At 34.7% G+C, this 24,256-nt stretch overlaps 1 protein-coding gene across 1 annotated transcript; it reads left to right on the top strand.

Annotated features, from left to right (window-relative positions):
* Positions 1 to 2,844: 2,844 nt before the first annotated feature.
* On the top strand, positions 2,845 to 7,909 carry LOC145047619 (protein disulfide-isomerase like 2-2-like). Its single transcript, XM_078995925.1, has 9 exons — positions 2,845 to 3,897; positions 4,030 to 4,093; positions 4,201 to 4,257; positions 4,393 to 4,531; positions 4,675 to 4,860; positions 5,276 to 5,375; positions 5,482 to 5,637; positions 5,719 to 5,864; positions 7,609 to 7,909. Exons 5-9 carry the CDS (start codon positions 4,745 to 4,747, stop codon positions 7,685 to 7,687), a joined length of 597 nt encoding a protein of 198 aa, XP_078852051.1. The 5' UTR covers positions 2,845 to 3,897; positions 4,030 to 4,093; positions 4,201 to 4,257; positions 4,393 to 4,531; positions 4,675 to 4,744; the 3' UTR covers positions 7,688 to 7,909.
* Positions 7,910 to 24,256: the final 16,347 nt, after the last annotated feature.

The following is a 24,256-nucleotide window of genomic DNA, read 5'->3' on the forward strand; positions in this document are numbered from 1 at the left end:
CCCAACCATAAATTGTTATTAAATGAAGTTATTATACCTTGACTTGAATTTATCAACAAAGCAACAAAGCTAAATTTCTACAATTTGCATTATACGAGCCTACGAGTAACAAAAAAAAATTGTTTAGTCTCTAATGTGCAGTGCAATTAGATTATACCAGTACTTTGAAGATCATTTATATAACGTTCAGCAAGAGGGGCTATATATTTGGATCCTTGCAAACAATAGAGAAGATTTTCAATGTTACACAATAGATATATGTAAAAAATATATACATATTTCTTGAGACGTAAAGAGAGAGAAATATGCATATATTTCTTTAAGTGGGACTGTAAAAGCAGAACGTTGGAGCAACCTTATAACCCATGTGCAACCTCCCCCTCAATTGCTTCAATCTTGGTATATCGAACCTAACATAAAACATTACAATGAACCAGAAAATGAACTGCTATCCACTACAACTAACATTGAAAAACGTAACCATCAATATCAATAGCCTCTGGAGGGGTACTAAATAGTACTTAAGCAAGAGTATAATATGAGCACAAACAGTGGGGTTCGAGAGAATGTCATATTAATCATAATAAAAGTTATTATTTAATGTAAAAAATTCTAAAAATATGAAGTAGGCATAGGTTTATACCTTAAAGGCTTAATTAGATTGATCATCACAATAGTTTTGATGTATAAAGTAGTGAAAAACCAAGAAAGTTACTCTGGCCTTGGCTTATCGAACTTAATGAGATCAAGATTAATTCTGACCACTTGCTGGATACACCAAAATATGGATACTTTCATCAAATTAATGAAAAATCGTTCAACCAAATGAGTTTCAAGAAACGAGTAGTAACAAATATCTACCTTCATCAATTTACTCCAAATCAAAACATTCCTAGGAATAGGTGACTTTGTTGCAACAGCATATTCTTGAGTAGCAAGAAGCTTTGCATGTGTAAACTGTGTCTCTGCTACAAAAAACAACTAACTAGAAAGGCATTGGGAAATCTCTTGGGTTTTCAAAGCCTTCCTGCAGTTCATCCCTCCCCCCAAAACAAAAACACAAAAAAAGAAATATATCATCAACATTTGTTATTCATAATTATGAAAGATTCCTGAAATGCTGAAATCTCACCATCAATATATTCTATCTTTGGACCAGTTTCTTTCCATCCAGAAAGATATATCTGTAAACCACATTGACCTGCCAATAACCTGCATAAAAAAGCACCCTCTATCTTATTTTGATGATATATATGAATTCCACGAGTTTATGTTGCCTAATTTAAAATGTATTTAAACATACCGGAAGGAATTTTAATGATTTTTTAACCAAAGCAAGAGTGCTACCAAGACAAACTGAACGTTGCCAATAAAAAACAAAATTAATGAATAATATATCAATATTATAGAGACAAAGTCAGTATTTTTCCAAACAATTACCTGAGACAAGACCCATCCAATGAGCCGGTCAATGTCACTTTTATGGTTGCGAATAAGGAGTGCATGTTGCTTACCTAAAGATATATAGTCAAAATAAGCTAATATGTAAAATATGTTCAAGGTTGCATACGAATGTGATAAGGTAACTATATGAACTACTGAAATAATACCACAAGCGGCTAAGGAGAGCTCTCATTAATTCAAGTTTTTCAGAATCTATAAATATATCAACTTGCAAAAAATGAAATATTAGAAAATATATTCTATCTGGAAGTAGGTACTTTGCACCATATACCACGGAAAGTGAGAAACAATTCAAACTTCTAACACGTTAATGTGTGCCCACCAGTCAAAAGCCATATAACCTCTAATCACAGGAGATGTGCAAGATAAGCGTTGATCTTCCTATATATATTTTTTGAACATGGATGAACAAGGACAAAGAAGAATGTTTGAAACCTATAGAAGATGTAAACTTTTATTAGAAGAAAAATTAAAGATTGAACAAAAGTTGTAAGATTAAATGATAAAAACATTAGATCGAACCAAATTAAGACTGAGAATAAGAGCAAAACAACATATTAACAAATACATATTTGGTGTAGTGAAGTAAACAAAACCAAAACCTTTACTTATAAACCCACCTCCTTCTTATTCAAGTCATCATCTGGTCTGCAAGAAAAACTCAACACCCAAAGATTAACTGAAGATAAAAGATTGTAGCTTTAACAACAAAAAATCACATACATCGAGGAGAAAGATCTGGAGGGTTGTGATGGTGAGATGCCTTTGGCATTCATCTCGAGATGGGTTTGTTGAGCACAATGAAAGAGTGGCATCGTATTTTAGAGAGAAATGGGGGAGAGAATGGACAGAGAGAACTCAATGTAGAAGATATGAGACCGAGTATTATTGAGAAACGGGTTTTTGAAGGCATAACAAAATCAACAAAATCAGATGTTGAGGGTATCTGGGCGACATATGAGGGACTTTTTAAAATTTTAAAATTTTTGTTGATTCTTTCTAGTCGAAAGGAAATTTTTGTTTAAAATTTAAATACTCTATATTCAGAAAGATAAGAGCTTCGATTTGAATGTTTCAATATTAGACATGTGAATTTATTATGTATTAAACACACTACAAGAAAAAGACCTTTTTATGATGCGCAAACCATGACACTCGTTGATTTATGTTACGCAAAAGAGAGTGACATTAAAAAAGTGTCATCACTCCAAAAAAAAATCAGGATTTAGGTCACGCATTATTGTGAGCCCTTAAATTAGTGTCTCATGTAAAAAAATTAAAAACACGGAAGGCACTTTATCTAAAATGTGTGCCCTCTGTGATTGTCGCTTTATATTTTTTTAAGGAACGCGCGTCTCTCTTCTAAGAGGGAAAATGAAATCCCCAAAAATTTTGAACCCCGCTTTTTCTCCTACATTCGTATCGATCTGTTCTTTAACATCTCATCTGCTTCGTCTCCTCCCCTCACCCGCATCCACTACCTCCAACCCACACCGACTCTTCAAGTCTGCACAACGTAAGCTAGGGCTTTTTTTGATCGGAGGTTATGGTATGGAGGAATTTGGGGAAAATAACGACGAGGAGGAGGAACAAGGTTAATAATCTAATTCCATTCCTGTTTGTGTTGCTATTCTCATTTATGTTCGACGTCTTCTCCGGTGGTGATGGTCATCGGACAAGTTACGATTTTGTTAAAGGCACCGTTGGAAAAAGCAATGGAGGTTCTGGTGCGATTTAGTGGATTACTGGTGGCGGTGTCAGTGCTAGAGGTGGCTCTGGATCCCAATCTAATGTCGGAATAGCTATCGCCATGACAGTCATGGCTGGCCTCGCCGTGGCCGCCACCCTCGTTTACTCTAATATGTAAAAGACGAAGAGAACATGTACAATTACTTCAATTAGTTGTTCTAATTGAAATAGATCAATCGGAACCCTAAATTTCTAATTTCATTTCCTTGGCTCGTATAGATTATAGATATAGTTACTTCACATATAGAATTTACTAGAAAAAAGGAAAGATGTTGGCCTCACAACCGAAACATCATGTATTGAGACCACTCCGGCAAAGTCACACTTCGTCACCATCATCTTCAAATTTGTCCTCACCGACATCGTCGTCATCGTGGATTCATTTTCCATCAGTTCTATTAGTCGTTGCTTCCTCATCATCATCCTCACCAATTTCCAGGTCAGTTCCCTCATTCGTCTTTCCTCTCCTCTCTAGATCTCGATCTCCAACTACTATCTTTTACTCCAAAAAAATAATGCACAGATCTCTTGTTTCTCTACTTGCTTAGCCGATCTGTTCTAGGTTTTTTGCTTCTGTATTCAAGACACCTACCTTTCACCAGATATTGTATTCCTCTTTTTTTTTCTTCAAGTTTCTAAGGGAAGAACCCCGCATTTACAAACCCAAGGTGTGATTGCACTAAGGTATGAAAAGGATGCTTCTACCCTGCCCTATTTCTTCAATCGTTCAACAAATAAGAGGGCATGCAATTTCTCATTCATATCTCAACTTCATCTTCTCAATCAAGAAAAAAGCTTATGATTATTCCCTTTCAGCTTATAGCTATTGGCTTAGAACTAGATGTTGTTTGGGAAGCTATATGTCAAGCACATGTATCAGGTATCCAATTATTAATACATACAGGGACTATTTGACGTTTCTGCTCTATTTTACCTTTAACCAATTAACTGTATTTTTTCATCCTTTTCTTTTCTTTTGTTTTGTAGTTGTTTGAGTTTCTATTCACACCATTTGATGATGCTAGTAACCCTATAATAACTCAGGTAAAGATGTTTAAATTAAATCCAGTTATCTTAATTCTTAACATTAAAGAATCAGATAATCATAATCATACTGAAAACCCCTCTAATTTAGTTTTTACAATTTTAATTTGACTTTTTGGACTTCAATTTTTTTAGGCAGCTTTCCTTGCAACATTAACGGAAGTTGAGATTGCAGAAGCAGTTGCTTCTGCAGTTGTAAAGGCTTTGATCGAAGTCAACTATGAAACTAGTAAAGAAATTCTTGAATCGTCTACTTATGATGCAAAAGATCAAGGTAGTATATATTTGAGCACTATAAATTAATTTTTTTTTTTCTTCCAAATTCTCTCTAAATCATAATTGTTTTTTTTCTTCCTTTTCTTTAATACTTAACTGTCTGTTGTTGCTGTTGATGGTCAAAGGATGTCTTTCTTGCAGCTTCAACAATAAACATGAGAAAAATGCCAGGAGATTTGGGATAGACAAGTTCAAAACTTGTCTGCTGTTGATGGTGAAGAAAACGAAAGCTACATTGAAGCACATAGTGACCTTGATTCATTTGCAGAAGCTTAAGATTGGGAAGGCTGGTATCACAGAGGGGATCATTAATGGAATCCATGAGAGGTGGAGAAGGACTGTGCTCGTAAAGATTGTCTGTGAGGATTTGTCTAGATTGAACATGAGGATTTGTCTATCCTTCTGTAGTATACAATTATTGCTCATAAACACAACTAAATACTACCTCCTTCCAAACAACTAGTCTAAAATTCAAAATCAACTCAAATGCTTTAATTTTTCTTGAAAGGATTGGGTCCAAGGTTCACTGATTGGTCCAAAATTCTTATCATTTATATTTTTTTGATGGAATCTATAAGTGTTTGTTAAAAGTAAAGATCTTTGGGTGATCGAATTCTTTGCACCTTGGTAATTAATCATTCCACTCTTGAACATAAATTCATAAACCAACATTGTCTCTTTACTTTCTTATAATAAATTTCAAAAAGTTAATCACTTTTTATATATATGTTATTTTTTTCAGGTGTGGACATTGTAAAAAGCTTGCACCTGAAGGGAAGAAGGCTACAAAGAATTTACAAGGAAAGGTGAAGCTTGCACATGTGAACTATGATGACAAAAAGGTATTCTTGAATTTCTATCCTTTTTATCTAAACCAATATTATTATTTTTTATTATTACTAACTGATTATGTTTTTTACCTTTCAATCTTTAATGAGCATGTTTAAGGTACAGGGGTTCCCAACTATATTAGTATTTGGTGCAGATAAAGAGAGTCCAATCACATATGAAGGAGCAAGAACTGCATCTGCAATTGAATCATTTGCCCTTGTTCAGCTAGAAACAAATGTTGCTCCTTCTGAAGTGACCGAGTTAACTAGCTCAGTGAGTTTTCTGAATCCCTTTTATAAATTTTCTGGATTTCCCTTTTTTACCCCTGGTAAAATCATGAATTTTCCATTTTAGGATGTGATGGAAGAGAAATGTGGTTCAGCTGCCATCTGTTTTGTTTCCTTCCTCCTTGATATTTTGAACTCTAAGGCTGAGGGAAGGAATAAGTATATAGAGATACATCTATCAGTTGCTGAAAAGTTCAAAAGGAGTCCTTACAGGTATAAAAATCTGATTATAACATTTTACTTAAATAAAAATAAGAGTAAATTACAAATTTGGTCCCTATGCTCCACATTCCACTCAATTTATATAATTATACCTTACTCATCACTTTTTCATACTCAAAATGGAACAAATAGAATGCTTTCTCCAAATTAAACAACACAAGGAACAATGTGCTTACTTTTGTGAACTGTCCATAAAGATCCTCTTGTAGTGATTGTAATTTGTAAACTACCACTGAGAGCACATGTATGTATGTATTAATGGAATGATAAGCAGACATCTTTTCATATCCAGCTAAATATTTAATTTAGGACCAAATACGCAAATTCTTTTTTCAAATTATTTGTAAACTCTTCCCAATAAGCTTCATTATTTCAAAATGGTAAAGAACCATATATCAAAATCACAAGAAAACAAATTTTATTTTAGGCCATCAGAACATTACAGATAGAAAAAGGATAACCTTTTTAGCTCTTTCTTGACCAATAACAAACTTATCAAGATCTTCTTTGGAGTTGGGAAACTGTTACCAAAATTAGACCCTCCCCAATTCCCATCTCCAGAACTTGACCTGAACCCGTCGGTTGTTGGGTTACCCGCACATAAATATTATTTATGGTTAAAATTAATGAATTTGATGAGCGATGAATTAAGCTGGAAATTTGTTCTAGCAGTCGTGATTGTGTACAGAATCAATCAGGGCACGAGCATTGGTCTGTATCATGTGAGCATACAATAATACTAAATTAAAGATGTGCAAAAGTTACAACCATCCGAAGCACAGTTTTACTATGGGATTATTCAAATTCCATGGATTATTAAACCTCTTTGGGGTCTTTTGACTGATATTGTTCCCATTTTTAGATTAAGAAGATGCCCTTACTTCATATTTGCTGCTATGTTCCACCACTTTTCAAGTGCAAAATCAAACGAACATGTGTTGAAATTTTACATTTTTACCAAGTTTTTGTATCATTTTGATGGATGGTTATGTATATTCTCAGGTTTAATTGGTTACATGGCCAATGGCGGATCCTGGAATTTTTTATGTTGGGGCCATTTATATGATAAGCTCGAGCTAAATGGTCAAAATATCTAGTCTGGTCTTGTGGTTTTTTGGTTTTTTTACCCTTTATTTGGCTCGGATTATGGTTTTTAAGGTTAGCTTTCGTTATATATTGCTAAGTACTTAAAAGTACATAAATAATTATTTTATAGAAATTCATTTTAAACGAGTTTAAAAGTGATAAATATAACCACAAATGAAAACAACTAAACGAGTTTAAAAGTGGGAACTTATTCATAAGTTAGTGGAAAAGTTAAAATAAGCAAAAACAAAAAGATGTATGAAAGTAAATTCAGGCCAAAAAAGAAAAAGAAATCAATGTTAGCTGCCACTTAGCGATCCCACATCGAGTGGGTGAAGAAATATCCAAGGATATGAGTTATTATATAAAGGGGAAGCTGCCAAGTGGCAATTAAGTTACCTTTTAGTTTTTATTCATTTTAACAATTTAGGCTGCTTATTGGGGGTATCGGTTGATAATAATATATTTAAGCCCATCTTTCTATTGCAAATATAAGGTAATTGAGTTGTTGTTGGGGGCATGTACCCCCATATCTTAAAGAATGCGTCTGCCTCTATCCATGGCGATACTAGTACCCGCTTTTAGCACAAATAACAACATACTTTTACTTTTTTTTTTTATAACAAGACATGTGATATTTAATTTGCAGATTTATTGAAGGAATGGCTCCGGTTTTCTCCAAAGCTGCATGGCATTGTGGAAGGATCCCCAAGGGTGTGCACTTGTGAGCTGGTACGGGGGCGTTTTGGTCATTGAAAAAGGAGTCAAACGTGGAGATATTCTCAGTTCTGGCATATGCGTTCTATATGGAGGATTCTAAGTATAAAAAAAATCACCATTGTTTCTCAGTTTAACTAGGTGTTTGGTTCATTACTGTATTATTGGATTCCTATCGAGGGCTTAGGTGTTTAGGTGTTTGGTTCATTAATGTATTATTGGATTCCAATCGAGGGCTTAGGTGTTTGGTTCATTATTGTATTATTGGATTCCAATCGAGGGCTTAGGTGTTTAGGTGTTTGGTTCATTTCCGCCAAAAACGAGTATAAAAAAGCTTAGTTCATATAGAGATGCTTTTGTTTTGTGATGTGTGATTCTAAATAAAGGGATAAATCCAAGAAAAATCTACTCAGTTATTATAGCAATTTCGTTGTTATAATTGGATTGATCTTTAAAAGTATGATGTGGTAAGAAGAAAAAGATTGGAAGTATAGCGTTGGAATTGGGTAGACTTTTTTTTATCATATGATGCATCAATAATAAGAAAAAAATAAAATAAATCTATAATGTTGTAATATAAAGAAATGGAAGTATTTTGCTATTTCTTGTATTTAGCCCTTACATAAAATTGTTTGTTAATATGGGTAATAAAATAAGTCTACTGAGACGATGAAGAAAACTTATTGCGATGGTTGCTAAGGCTCCAATTTGTGAATTAAGTTAATTCGGTATGTTTATGTGTTTTGTTGGGCATTCTGATCATGTAGGTGTTCAAAACAATAGAAAATTTTTAGACATATTTCTTTATTCTAAGACTCATTTCACCATTTTTTTGATTACATACATAATGGCAGGTTGGTGACTCGGCAGGACCTAAATGTAATGTCGTATTACAAGAAGTTACTCAACTTGTTGAAGAAAATTAAGTTTGCATCAAATAGCAAAGCATTGAAGACCACATTTGGTGCTACTCAGGTAATAGATATGGGGACAGTGTTTGATTTTATGAACTGTCAGGTTTGACTACTAAAATATCATTTTCCTAAGCTTAGTGGCCTAATTGGCATTGGCAAAGAAAATAGACAATATATATATATATATATATATATATATATATATATATATATATATATATATATATATAGTTGGATGCCATACCAGCTCTATCATATCATCTTGTATTGTATTGCATGTTAAGTTACCGATGTGCCATGTGCAGGTTCTGACAGCTCTAACAACCTCCTTCCATGCCTTGAAGCCTTTCAAAGTTCCTACATTAGGTTATTCTTTTTAGAAAGGAAATTGTCAAATGAGATTGTCAAAGGAGAATTTAGTCATTGGTTTCTTTTAATGTTGTACATGTTTTGTTTTCTATAATAAATATTATGAAATATTAGCAATGTGTTACATTTACATACTATTGGAATAATTATTTGTATTTGACATATTAGTGAAATGAATTATCTTTGTTATTTATGGTATTTTATTTTGTATTATGAGATTTTTAATGTATTATTTAATTTGAAAATTAGTAAATGTATAAATAATATTTTTTTTAAACATTTAAAATTATGATATGCAAAAACTTGTGTCATCTTCATTTATGACATGGCCTTTCTTGACAGGGGCTTTCTTGATACACATTGCGTGTCATTAATATGCGCGTCATAAGGTTACGACACGCGAATGCGCGTCGTCTTCCTTTATGACAGGGCCTTCCATGATACGCATTGTGTGTCGTAAACGTGCTTCGTAATTGCGCGTCGTCTATAGATAACGCGCAAAAGCGCGTCGTCTCTCTTTATGATAGGGCCTTCCTTGACGCACATTTGCACGTCGTCTGAGCCTTTTACGACGTGCAATGAGCGTCGTAAAAGGTTGTTTTTCTAGTAGTGTCATAATTAGTCACTGTAAATATCAGACTAAAATCTAGTGGTAATAATACTAGGTTTCGTCGAAGGAAATTATTTTAAAGTAAACGAAGCGTTGTCCAAGTACCGAGTAACCACCTTCTCAGGTGAGTGCATGGTCCCTTTCATCTTATGCATAGATATGAAGTATTTGATATAGATTACGTGTTGTGAGTCCATAGTTACTTTCATCTTACACATAGATATGAAGTATTTTATATAAACTATGTGCTATGTGTGCATATTATATGAATAGTTGTTGTCTATGTTGGATGAACGTTTTTTTTATACTTGTTTTAAATGATTTGAACTGTATACGTATTTTAAATATACAAGTATGTTGGGTATGAGATGGGTAGATGAATGATGAGAGATAAAATATGATTTGAGTAAGCATTGGCAGTTATAGACTTAGTGCCTAACAAATAACATCGGCAGCTATGGACTTAGTGCCTATTGGACAAACACTGGTAGCTATGGACTTAGTACATGTTATGAATTGGTAGCTATGGACTTAGTACCTATTAGATAAACACTGGTATCTATGGATTTAGTACCCAACAGTTATAGAGTTAGTGCTTTACGAATGAGCATTGGCAGCTATGGATTTAGTGCCAGTCCTATAACTTTGGAAGCAAAGGACTTCAGAATGAACGAATACGGGATAGATGAATATTAGGATAGATCCTTAAGAGTAAAGAAGATAATACAGATGGATAATTGGATCGATTGTTTGATTGTTTAAACATAATAATTATATTATTATGGGTTGAAAACCCTATGTACTCACCAAGTTTCCTAACCTGACCCACTCAGTTTATTTATATCACAAGTGTTGATATCAAGTCACATTACACGGAGAGATTAAAGAGATGTAGATCACTAGTGTAAATAAATGTAAGTTCCGTTTATGCTTATGTTTCCGTATTGACGATGACATCCCAAACGTTTTAAAATGAATAAAATATGTTTCTTCGAAAATGTTTTGATAACGTATTTATCGTGTTTTTCTGGGAACAAATTCCGCAACATTTTTATGAAAAGAAGTACTTTGATTTTTACAAAGCATAAACAAAATCGGTCTTTTCTGGCCGTGAAAATGGGGATGTCACATTAATGGATAGTAGGTCGCTCAATTTCCTTATAGATGAGGAAACATATTCACGGAAGAACCCAGTCTAGGGACAAAGAAGATACTGAATCCCAGTTTATGGAAGCGATATTGGGTTAACTTTTTCCCCTGTCTATTGAATGAAATCAACTTTCTGAAACTCCATATTAACAAGTCGCAATGTCAAGGACCTAATATTTCAGTTACATGATATTAAGAGGTCATGAAGTTTCACTACTAAATTGTTTCCATCTAAGGTATGTAACAAGGTTGATTCATTTGGGGTTTATATATATATATATATATATATATATATATATATATATATATATATATATATATATATATATATATATATATATATATATATATATATATAATCAAAAATTCACACAAGAAGTCAATTTAGTGTTCCAACACACCTTAAGTTTATATAAGGTTATTGATTTTTCTTTTTATTGCCATGTTTGTTATTTTTAGATGCAGGAAGAGGGAGCTATGGGTATTTGTGATTTCACAGAGACTAATTGCAGTCAGAAGAGAGATGATGTGTAGTAATCAGAGCATACATGTTTGGTCAGCTAATCGGTGACCTTTAATCCGGTTGGAACAACCTTGATGATTTAACAGAGAACTTCAGTCCACAAACGATGGTTTGTTGGATGCTGACCACTTCAAAAAGGAAACGACAACATGGAAAGATCTGATGGAAAACAGGAGGGATAGAAATGTCTGCTTAATTAAAAGGCAACATAAGTAGCTAAGGTACTACGATATGTTTTATTTTCCTTACGTTTTTAATGTATTGTATTCATAGTCCTAATGATATAAGATATATATTGTTGGTTTGTGTAGGCCAACTTGGCTAGATGGGAGCCTGCTTATGGACCTTTCACGTATGGACATCCATGGAAAAATACCTCAAATTGGTGCCTCCATGTGCACTCATGGTTGTTGCATCGGCACTCTTAGAAGTTATATCTGTTCTGAGCTTTCAAAGATGCAAGTATGTATGTGGTATATTATATATATGAAAAAGAGGATAAAAAAGTGTACAAGAAAAAAAACTACTGGTATGCTTTCTTTCAAGTCTATTTTTATTTAAAAAAAAAAGAATCCATTATGTTATTGTCTAAATTTTCATCTTTGATAAATTAAAAACATTGTTTTGTACAATTCCAACTCAAAAATGATATATAAGAAAGGAGTATACTGATTGTAATTCCACTATTTAATGTTCAATAATTTTTTTTAGTTACTATCATTACCAAATTTGTATTTTTGTTGATTGTTTCAAATGCTCATGTACATGTATTATCCATGCCTGCCAATGTATACAATAGGGCAGTGAAGAAAAACCGGATTTTATACAACATGGTCCAAGTCTTTGAGATTCAAAAGGCACCAGATGATACGATGGGGGTTGATTTTGAAATCAATAACCATGCCCTGAAATTTCCTAAATTCGAACTTCACTACAAAGCACTTATGCTTCAAAATTCTAATTATATACTTTTAATTCTCATCTTTTATAGTTAGTAAATCAAATAGATCATTCCATGATTTCAGTTTATACTTTTTATTGAGGAAAACTCGGTGTTCATGTTGCAGAAGAACAACATTTGATGAATGATCTTCACTGGGCAGGTGTTGTAGAACATATTCAACCTTCAGCTAAGGGGCATTAAGGCCGATGCCTTCTTATAGAAAGGTTATCTTGAGTTTAATAGTTTTGGAGGTTGGCATGTAATGCATGTAAACTCCTTTAGGAAATGATTTAATCGAAATCCGACCCTCGCGATGCGGGGTCACTTTTCTAGTTAGCATTAAATATCAAATAGAAGATTGAAAAAAGAATAGTGTTTGTTTTTATATGTTTCATGTGTGTCGTTCTTTTAATTCCTTTTTTTTTAATTCCTATGTTTTATTTTCTATTGATTAAATGTTTTAATTTTTATTTCAATGTAGTGAAAATTTAATTTATATATACATTAGTTTGTTTAAATAAAAAAATATTGTTACATGAAAAACTACCACCCAACCCAACTGGCAAGATATCAAAGAAGTGTGGCAAGAGTGGTGGCGTTTACCACCCAAAAGGCAAGAGATCGAAGAAATGTAATAAGAGTGGTGGCACCTACGTGACAGCAAAAAATATAATAAGAATTGCACCACTCCCTCTAGCTTTGTGTCTCAAAAAATTGTTCTGTCATCTTTATACTAAATTTACTTTCTACTTATGCTATCTAACATGTATCAAATGTTAGTTGTTTCCATGGTTTTGACAACTGGACTGGACCAGCCAGTTAAACCGGGAACTGGTCAGGTTACCGGCTTTATAAAGCCTGAAAACCACTTGTAATCAAACCAATTAAGAATTGGCGGTTCAACCATAAAAAACGGGCTGGTCAAACAGGAAAAATCTTGGCTAGAATTTTTTCTTTATAAAATTTACACTACAAAATGGTTACGGAGACCCACACCTTCATAAGGTAGATCCGTTGTTTGCCTTTTAAAAACCCTATCACTGCATTCCTTTTATAATGCTCTCTAAGACCACTTACATCGGGTCTTTCAAGTATAATTTTCAATCCCATTGAGCAATAATTTAGTGTCACTAAGGACTTCATCTTGCTATATATGAAAGGCTTGCAAATACTTTTATTGTGGCCGATTGGTTTCTCTATCTAAAAATGGATGAACAATGATGATTTTGTTGGGTTATGAGCATTCTAACACTCCTAAGTGTACATGCAACCCTAAATACCTTGGATCTATGTTTTCTCTATTATACATGCAAATATGAACATCCAAGGTATTATCCTAATCTAGCATACAAAACTATCAATATAACAAGATAGAATACATACCTCTCTTATGTAGAATGTCTTCATGAAGCTTGAGTGCATAGTGCCCCAAGTGTGACACCTCAAATGGTTCACACAACACCAAATACACTTGGAATAACTTGAGAGAATTCTACACTTCATGAAATCGGCTAGCCCTCTCTAGAATAATACTAGTGGCCGATTTTGTCAAGAATAATATCTTTATATAGTGTTACAATTAGGGCAAACCCTAATTGTCATGACTTTCCATTTCCTTGGATCCATGGGTTCAAATACACCATGGAGCATCCATGGAGCATCATATGGGTTTTGGCCCAACTAGATAATCCATGGAGCATTAGCCCACTATACAAGTATGGATGATTTGTACAATCAACCCATATATTTAATTAGTCTTCTTTTGATCACTTAATTAATCCTAGATTAATTCTTGATCAATACTAATTAAATAATCTCATTATTCTTATTATTAATATACTAGAACTTATAATATATTAATAACCATAAGTGTCTTATTTCTCTCATTATAGTCTATCCAAGTGCATGATGCCATGCAACCCAAATGGACCATGCCGGGTCGGGTCAAGTCTTACCAATTATAGTTATGGACTTAGACATTAATCCAACAGTCTCCCACTTGGATAAGTCTAAAACTATTATTGCGTATGACTTCAGGAACCAACTAGCAATCGTAGCTCTCAAAAGCTTCTGTCGAACTCTGACCTTGTAGATGAACTCTGACCTTTGTTAATGACTTGTCCATTAGATAAGGGATCATATATTCCTCCATTCTAGATATCATATGGACTGAGACATGGATTATAATCATTCTCTCTGTCCATTTGTTGTTTCCCGATTTCCGATTTATGACGACTGACTAATTGAACAAATCAAATCAGTCCTGGCCCGGCCGAGCACTTCCATTTGTCATAATCAAATCATCGAAGGGCCCACAGATATCGCTTTTATCCCTAAGGTAAAAGGAATGGATAAACTTCGACTCATATGGCTTGTTCTACTACTTGTTGAATCATACACAAAGGCACGTTTTATAGCACCGAGTTACCAAATGCGGTTTCGTGCAATCAATGTACAACCAACTCATAGTAACAACTCATATCTCTAGGTTTGAAGAATATAAGATATTATCGTCTCATGATCACTCGTGATAAAATCCATGAAGTGATTCCAATGAGCGCGGGTTGAATCCAATACTCAGAACTTATGAGTACTCATGAGTGTTGTAGCCCTTTGTCCAATATCTTAGACCTCTACAAGCCAACCCATGACAGTCTTGATTCATATCTACTTCCAACATATGACCGACTGTGGATGGTTTGAATAACTTAGTCATTCCGGAAGAATAACCTAGTTTATTCTAGAAGTCAAAACATGCAAAGTGAAATACAATAATAATTGAATGCAATATGGTATCAAACCTATGAACATAAATAAAACACCTTTTATTTATCACCATATGATTACACATTATTCATTGTATACTGTTTCAGCTATCAACTTTATTCTTGAATTTAAAACAATAGTTGTCCCATGCTCCAAGCATGTACACTATGTTTTCTGAACACTAGTCATGCCATACGCCAAGTATGCATACTATGTTTGTCTATGATCTTTACTTTGTGAACTAGATCAATTGAACATAACTTCAATGATTCTCTTTTCACACTCCCAAATCCTTACTGTAAATACAAGAATTCCAAATTCATGTCATTTACTGAAATTTGTTAGATTCTAAACTTATATGCATTGATCCTCTTGTAATGATTATGATCAAATTCACAAGGACTTGGCAACAATCATTTACAGAGTATTCCAAAGGAGATCAACTCCTTGGAAACATCCTTCTTGCATTAAGTTTCCTAATCTTAAACAGATTGATAATTTTTGACTTTGAAACATTTCCAGATTCCATTTTGACTATCACTTCTGAACAAGAGTTGCCTCCTTACAGATTATGTCAATATGGTCCTTCCAGAATTATCACTATACTTCCAACTGTCCTTGAGCAACCAATCTTTGGTAAACCTTAGATTGTCCTCGGCAATTGTTTAATCCTTTTAGTCATATCCAGTTCTAAACCTTTTCCCTTCTTAATGCCCCAGGCATTTGGAAACTTTTAGAAAGGATGAATATAGCACATGTAATCGATCCTATATCCGAAGCATATGGGACACGATTCATGATGTCTCACATAAAGACTAAACCAGTCTTTTGCTATAACATTTCCATTTCTATTTGCCAAGTTCTCATAATTCAGATTATGAAAAGGGATGCCGTAATCATACTCGAATTTTAGAACGCAAATAATGGACTCATATACAGAATTTCCTTATGTTGAGCTATTCCAACATGAAATTCATATATATTTCCTTGACTAAATGATTAAAACCTCACGATCTAAGCATATAGATTTGAGATGAAGTATAATTTCCTCTCCCTTAATTATAGCAAAACAACTTTTCCTAATTGAAACCATTTGTTTTCTATAATTAACATTGCTAACTTGCAATCTTTATCATAATTATCATGCTCCCACTAACATGATGATTATTAGCATAACACTTATGCTCCCACTAGCTTTGACATGTACTTAGAAAGCTCGACTTCTAGAAATCAATACTTTATTGACTTTGTTACCAAAGTTCAGATTTCTGATACTAGATTGTTTTGATAAGACTTTATCAAAAACATACACCTTCCCTTAGATAGCACACTTGTGTGTCTAAACAATTATGAAGAGGGATGTCGTAATCATAATGCTTAGACCTTTTTGCCACTTCTCACAGGTCCAGGTTAGTGTGCCGGTAAACCACACACGCTCCACTAACAACTTTGAGAATGCAAATATCACAATTGCTATCTAACTAAAATCTACTTAGTGAAAGTGTCTCCTCACCATCATTTTCATGAATCGGAGAGAAACCTTATGACACTTAGATTTATTGGTGTATATGTTCTTATCCATGTGAATTGTCAAAACCATAGTCACAAGACAAAGATAATGACAAATCCAAAACCATATGGATTGAACTCAATCTTAATTTCTTGCCACCTGGCAGCTCAAGGGCCTGCCATTGCTTCCAAGTTGTTGTGCAACACATTGAGAACTCTAAGAACTCATGCAAAGCCAACTTTAACTGGAATGGGCACAGAATATGTCAACACGATAGGTTATAAACCTCAAGTCGTGTGCTAGTGAAGAACTTCATGTTTTATTCTTGATTAGTTCTTGAGACTTTCAAGACCTTTAAGACTCCCACTGTCCTCTTGACCTATAAGACTCCCTTGTCAAACATCCAAGAGATAGTGCGGATTCTAATCAAGACAAACACTTCACACAATTGGCCTTAGTTGGTCTTTGTTTTATCCAAAACATCACAACTTACCAATTTCAAATGTACAAGAGTAGAAAACTTTTAATCTTACATTTGATAAGTGTTTTTAAACTTAAAGACATGTCACTCAAATTATAATCTTGGAGTATGACTCTAAGACTTGTATTGGAACGAAGTATGACTCATCTTCTTGATTTAACCATTTCAACAATTCAAGATCCCTCTTCTTAGTCATAAGAATGCACTAAGACTTCCTTAGAGAACTAATTGTGCTATGGTTTCTTAATCATTAAGATGATCACAAAAACTGATAATAAAGTACTCTCCCATCTTTTCAGATTTGAGAAACTTTTATCCTTCTGCCTAATTTGATTCTTCTTATTCGCTCTGTCATACATTGGAACCTTTTTCCAATGTCTCAGAGTTACACTTAAGCTTGTAAGTATAATCATATTTACTGAGCTTTAGTAAACTATGACGAATAGTTTTATCAATCTTTTGTGGTGGACCTGACCAATGCACAAGAATGTGTACTTGATCACTTAGTCCTTCACTTGACTCACACATCCATGTGAACAAGTAATTAGTCTTAATTTTCCAAAACATGAAAGTTCTCATTCATCATGCTATACAACTTGCATGATTCAAAGTCCCGGTCCAATTGAGACTTTGGATGATGAGAATCTTTCCTTATTTGGTAAATTTAGACATTACCACAAATGAAAGAATCAATTTCATATTTCCACTCTTGCTATTAGTGGAATCATATAAGCAACCATTTTTCTCAAATGCCATTGTAAGGATATTTTAAAATAACTAAAATCAAAAAATTTCTTTTATTTTAAAACTATGCGGAAAAACTTATCCTTACAATCCATATGAAAACTTGTTGTTATCTATTCCTAAGCAATATCTCATAACTCCTAAGAAGTAGCTCAAGAATCTGATTTTCAAACTACACGATAGAAATCCATCTATGCGATCAGATTCAGCATATTCTTTCTTTAAGTTCCTTTACTTTTCTTTGATTCTTAAAACATTACCATGTGACCCAGTCACATCATGTATCAGGAATCTCAGAATAGAAACTTAACAGAGTTAGATTAGTGGACTTTACCTGAAGTAGAGTCAATCTTATTGACTTTAACATCCTTAGGTAAATTTGGCAGCTTCGCAACTAATGACCCTTCCTTTGGCAATATAAACATATGGACCCTTTGATAATGGTACACGGGACTATTACAGACTTAGCCTTTTCTCTTTACCATTTGGTCAACCTAGTTGACTATGGTCAATCCCTTTTCTTGGGAAGAGAATGCCTTTTCCGTATTTCCAGTGTCACCATTGTCAATGTCCATAAAGTTTCAGGAAGTTGATCTTAGCAAATATATAAGATCATTAAGGGTTTTGTCATAGTCTGTTTCATAGGTGTTCCAAAAGAACCCACTATGTGACTTAGAAAGTGATTGAACCACCAACTTTCTCAAGACTTTGACACCCAACTCTCCCGGCTTGTCAATATGTGACTACATCTCCAAGATGTGACCACACCTAGACCTTGCCTTGCCAATAGGACTTGAGTGACCTTAAACTTTTCAAGAACTTGTGGGTTGGGGAGAATAATTGGAGGAGATGAAAGAAGTATGATTTCCATTGGAACATCATCTTCATTTTAGGAAAGCTTGTTTCAAGAGATTTGGGAAGATCATAAATGTCTAAACCAGACATCTTTTGGGAGATATTCAAGATAGTTGATCTAAAGTCCTTAATATGACACCCAATATGAAATATTAAGGCTAGGACCCAACAAACTATTTTATAACTTAGAAGAGGTATGCCGTAATCCAAGCTATAAAACAATTTGAAGGTAGGTGAATGACGATTCACCAATTTCCACCAAGATAAACGAAATGTATTATTAGGTTTTAATTGGATTTGAAACTCCTAGATCTTTTGAGATTCATTGAACTGTTCAATGGCATGTTTCAATCTCGAGTGTGCCCTTCAGGTTTTGTGACTGGGATGTCGAGGATCACAAAACAAGGTGTGAAGTAACCATGCAAATTACTTGGTACCCTTAAGTGTTTACCCCTTAATCGATGTGCCGGTTAACCACACACGCTCCATCGATACTATGATAAACATTAGGTTACCCTTTGCCTACCTTGTTAAATACGAGTTAGTGTGCCGGTTAACCACACGCGCTCCACTAACTGACTCAAACAAAGTGCAAAGTGTAATTTCATGGATTAGTACCTTATTCACATTTTCCTAAGTAACTAAGATTGGGAATTATTAAGAGTTTAGTTACTTAGTATTTATCATTAATACTTTTAATGAGGGGAGAATTATAGTCCTGTCAAACCCGTTCGGCTAACGACCCTCCACCAGTCAAGCAAGCGGTGGGTGAAAATGGACACCCATTAAGTTGCCATTTTATAGGCAACAACCTTATACCCACCTTATAGACCGGCTTCGTGAATGAGGCCTATTAACGGTAAGACTGACTTTACTCTTATACATATATATATATATATATATATATATATATATATATATATATATATATATATAAATATTATTAACTTATAATATTATAAAGTATAAGGGTTGAATTTTAACTTTTAAAATTCTAAGGGCTAACTTGGAATTAAAGTATTCATAAGAGAAAACTTTACAAATTCTAAAACTTGAGGGCAAGTTTTGAAACTATTCAAAACTAATTAATTCCATAACTTATGTGTTTAAAGTAGTTTTAATCCAAAAACTCTTCAAGTTCCATAACTTATGGAAGACTTTAAACTAATAAAAGAATTAATTTTTCCTTTATTTATTATTTTTTTTATAACTTATGGAATTAATTAAGGTTACATTATTTTTTATTTATTTATTTAATGAAGAGACTCTTGGTCCTCCATAACTTGAGGACAAATTATGGAGTCATAACTCCAATTAATTAGAACTAGACTCTTCATTTTTTGTAACATTTGCCAATTTTATGAGTTTTATGAGTCTTTAATGTGACTCTTCATGTAACTTGAGGACAAGTTACACAAACACATTTTATACTCAACTCTTAGATTAAAATGGATTGAAAGCAACTATTTCAATTAACTTTTCTATTAATCTAAGCAACTCATAAGAACAAGATAATTCAAATCAAACTTTTCATGTAATTAGTCTAAACCTTAAACTAATACAAAACATGAATCTATTGACAATTATCTTTGAAAATGGATTAGCATGAACATTACCACATTAAAAAACAAGTTTATAAGTTCAAAAACAACTTAGGGTAATGTTCCTAGTCCATTTCTAGCCAAAAACCTCGAAAATATGCTGTCTGGGGTCCAACTCGTCGAGTGCATGAACAAAACTCGGCGAGTTGGATGCATTTTGCCATGGACTCGTCGAGTCCCTTCATGGACTCGGCGAGTCTGCTTGGCTGACAGCATCAAAACTCGATTTTTCAGCTCCATTTGCAAGTATAACATGAAAACAAGCCTAGGCTCTGATACCACTGTTGGGTTATGAGCATTCTAACACTCCTAAGTGTACATGCAACCCTAAATATCTTGGATCTATGTTTTCTCTATTATACATGCAAATATGAACATCCAAGGTATTATCCTAATCTAGCATACAAAACTATCAATATAACAAGATAGAATACATACCTCTCTTATGTAGAATGTCTTCATGAAGCTTGAGTGCCTAGTGCCCCAAGTGTGACACCTCAAATGGTTCACACAACACCAAATACACTTGGAATAACTTGAGAGAATTCTACACTTCATGAAATCGGCTAGCCCTCTCTAGAATAATACTAGTGGCCGATTTTGTCAAGAATAATATCTTTATATAGTGTTACAATTAGGGCAAACCCTAATTGTCATGACTTTCCATTTCCTTGGATCCATGGGTTCAAATACACCATGGAGCATCCATGGAGCATCATATGGGTTTTGGCCCAACTAGATAATCCATGGAGCATTAGCCCACTATACAAGTATGGATGATTTGTACAATCAACCCATATATTTAATTAGTCTTCTTTTGATCACTTAATTAATCCTAGATTAATTCTTGATCAATACTAATTAAATAATCTCATTATTCTTATTATTAATATACTAGAACTTATAATATATTAAGAACCATAAGTGTCTTATTTCTCTCATTATAGTCTATCCAAGTGCATGATGCCATGCAACCCAAATGGACCATGCCGGGTCGGGTCAAGTCTTACCAATTATAGTTATGGACTTAGACATTAATCCAACAGATTTGTCCACTATTTGCAAGACCTTAACATGGCACCGGTGTGTGTGCTGTAAGGCCTCTACTTTCTTTTTTGTCGATGTGGGGTACACCTAAAGGATCGTTTTCTACATTCAACAAAAGTTTTTTTTACAGTTTCATTACGTTAATAACAAAATTTTGAGAAAGAGTTAGTATATAAATTATTAGAATTAGAATTTTGGAAGGTGTTGTTTCATTTCAAAAGTTCAAAGATAATGCTATATATATATATATTGTAACACCGTAAATTTTTAAACAAACTTTTCATTTAAAAATCACATACGTATCATAGCATATTATATAAAAATCTCGTTTATTCGATTTACAAAACACAACTCCATTAATACTCCAAGATCCTAGTAACTCTTTCTTTGGTGTGTACAATCAAGCCGGTGCCGTCCCGCGATCCTGAGAAACCTGAAACACATAACACATACACGGTAAGCACAAAGCTTAGTGAGTTCCCCAATATACCACATACATCGCATAACCCACTCGAGGCTATAACTCGGTATGACCCTCCGGTCAATGTGTCTCAACTGGACCCTATAGTCTCGTAGCTCCTTGGACTCGCTGGTCCGGTCTAGCTCGTTGGACCCTCCGGTCTGATCTGGATCGTTGGACCCTCCGGTCTGGTCTGATCGAGGACCCTCTGGCATCATGAGAAGTTGGACCCTCTGGTCCGGTCTATATAACACATAGCTTACATATAACACAATGCACATAAATCTCAAACATACACATACATATAAGACCCTCCAGTCTACACATAGATACCACTCTAGGTAATGTATAGTGAGAAGACTCACCTAACAAGCAGCAAGTAAAGACCTCGCTCTCAAATATTAAACTAACCTATGCCTAATCATAAGGGATGAATATTTCTAAGTGATACTCTAATCACCAATCTAAATACTGAGGGTTATACTTCCTCTCTTTAACTCTTTGAAGTGGATAAAAGACCATTTTACCCCTCCATGGTCTTTACTACTCATGTTGACCAAAGCCTCAAAGTCAACAGAAGTTAAACTCGAGTCAACAGCCCATGTTTGACCTGACTCGCCAAGTGCACCCTTGCGACTCGTCGAGTCCACTTATTTTCCTTGGAAGTCTCGTGACAGTCCAACTCAGCTCGTCTAGTTGACCCCCAACTCGTTCAGCTATCGCATGATTCAGTTTTTCGGGACAAACCCTAACCAACTCGTCGAGTCGGCTCATTGACTCTACGAGTTCATTCAGACCAAATGTTCATTCAGACGATTTCAATCAGATCTATCACTCCAAACAATAGATCTATCATCCCAAGGCTCAATAATCATGTAAAGCTTCGATCTTTACGTTCATACTCGAGGTTATTGCTCCAAAATGCTAATATATTCCTTTCATGAAGGATTTAACTCATCAACCCTCATTTGAACGACTAAAGCTGGGACACCTAGACTCTAAGGACCTTATAAGGTACAGATTTGAGGTTTCTAACCTCAAACCATGTCGCATTCAACTCATAGATTCAAAAGGATGAAAGCAAAGCCCTAAAACTCCCAAAATGAGATCTAGTACAAGGAATGAGCAAGATGAGGACTTTGTACCTTATTCTAGCAGCTGAAACACTCAATACCACAGATCCACTGCCTTCCTTTGCTCCCCATCATGAAGCTCTTCATCCTTCTTCATAGAAATGCACCAAGATTGCCCAAAATGATCACACACTCACTTTACCAAGGTTAAAACGGTTTAAGGGTTTCTCTCAGGCTCCCAAGGGAAAGTGTGGCCACAAATGAAGGCCATAAGGTCCTTTAAATAGGTCACAAACCTGAACAATTAGGGTTTCTCTGCCCAATATCTATTCGGTGAGTCCCCCCTCTGCCTCGTCAAGTCCACTCATTAAATCCACGCGATCAACTCGACTCGACTCGTCAAATTGGTCCCTCAGCTCGTCGAGTCTCTCCTTCAATCTCAAGATTAACATACACAATAATGTCACTATAAATCTGAATGTTACAATTCTCCCCCACTTGAATTAGATTTCTCCCTCGAAATCGCTCCTCAACAACTAATAGATCTAATCCAATAACCGAACAGTACCATCAAAAGGATCTCATATCATACAACTATCTTCCTCTCTGGACACCTGAATCCAAACAAGAACTCCTCCTTGGAAAAGGAAAGACCCATCTACCACTACGCTACCCTTTCTGACTCTCTAGAATCTGGGAACTCTAGTAGCCTAACACACAGCCAGACCACCCTCTCAAGATATCACCATGTTATTCGCTCCTCGAATAACAAACCCCGATAACTCACTGTCCCTCTGATTCTCTAGTAGGGACCGATAAACACAAGTCCAGATCCTATACCAAGGAATGCAAAAGGATCACATAACACCAGGGACCCATCCACTATACTGCAACCACAACCCTTATGAATAGCAAACCCACAACACCCTGACCTCAAGCACGAAAAATGATCATGCTTGTTCATATGCATTCCCCGACATCTAACAAGATAAACCTCAGCTCCCTTCTCAATATCTCTTTCAGGTCTAAGCACCAGGTCATCTCCCGACCCAACATTTGAACCTCCAAAGATTACCCATTGCATGTACCAAACCGTCTCAATTACTTCCTTATCAATACAACCATCTCAATCCAGTGTGACACACAAGTCACGAACTTCGCTTTAACTAAAGTGAATATGGAATTCATCTCACCCTCGACCTTTTTCGTCTACTACTCATCAGTTCCATGCGCCTTGCGAGTATTCTCATACCCACGAAACTAACCCACTGCGGTCAAATAAATCAGATGAAGTTCAAATTCCCTTAAAATGAGACCCATCTAAAAAACCGAAATCTCATCTCGTCTACTCAACATACGAACGAATCCAGACTCAAGCTCGAGAGTCTAATTCAACAGCAGACTTGGAACCACTCAATTCCAATCTGGTACTTAACTCATGACTCAAGAATCGAGAATTTAAGCACACGCCTTCTCCCCAATTCCTTCCGATTACGACAATCCCCACTCAACCTGGGATATATTAGTTCCCAACT

This window comes from Lactuca saligna, chromosome 5 (assembly GCF_052625555.1).
Source record: "Lactuca saligna cultivar CGN05327 chromosome 5, ASM5262555v1, whole genome shotgun sequence".
Taxonomy (NCBI): Eukaryota; Viridiplantae; Streptophyta; class Magnoliopsida; order Asterales; family Asteraceae; genus Lactuca; species Lactuca saligna.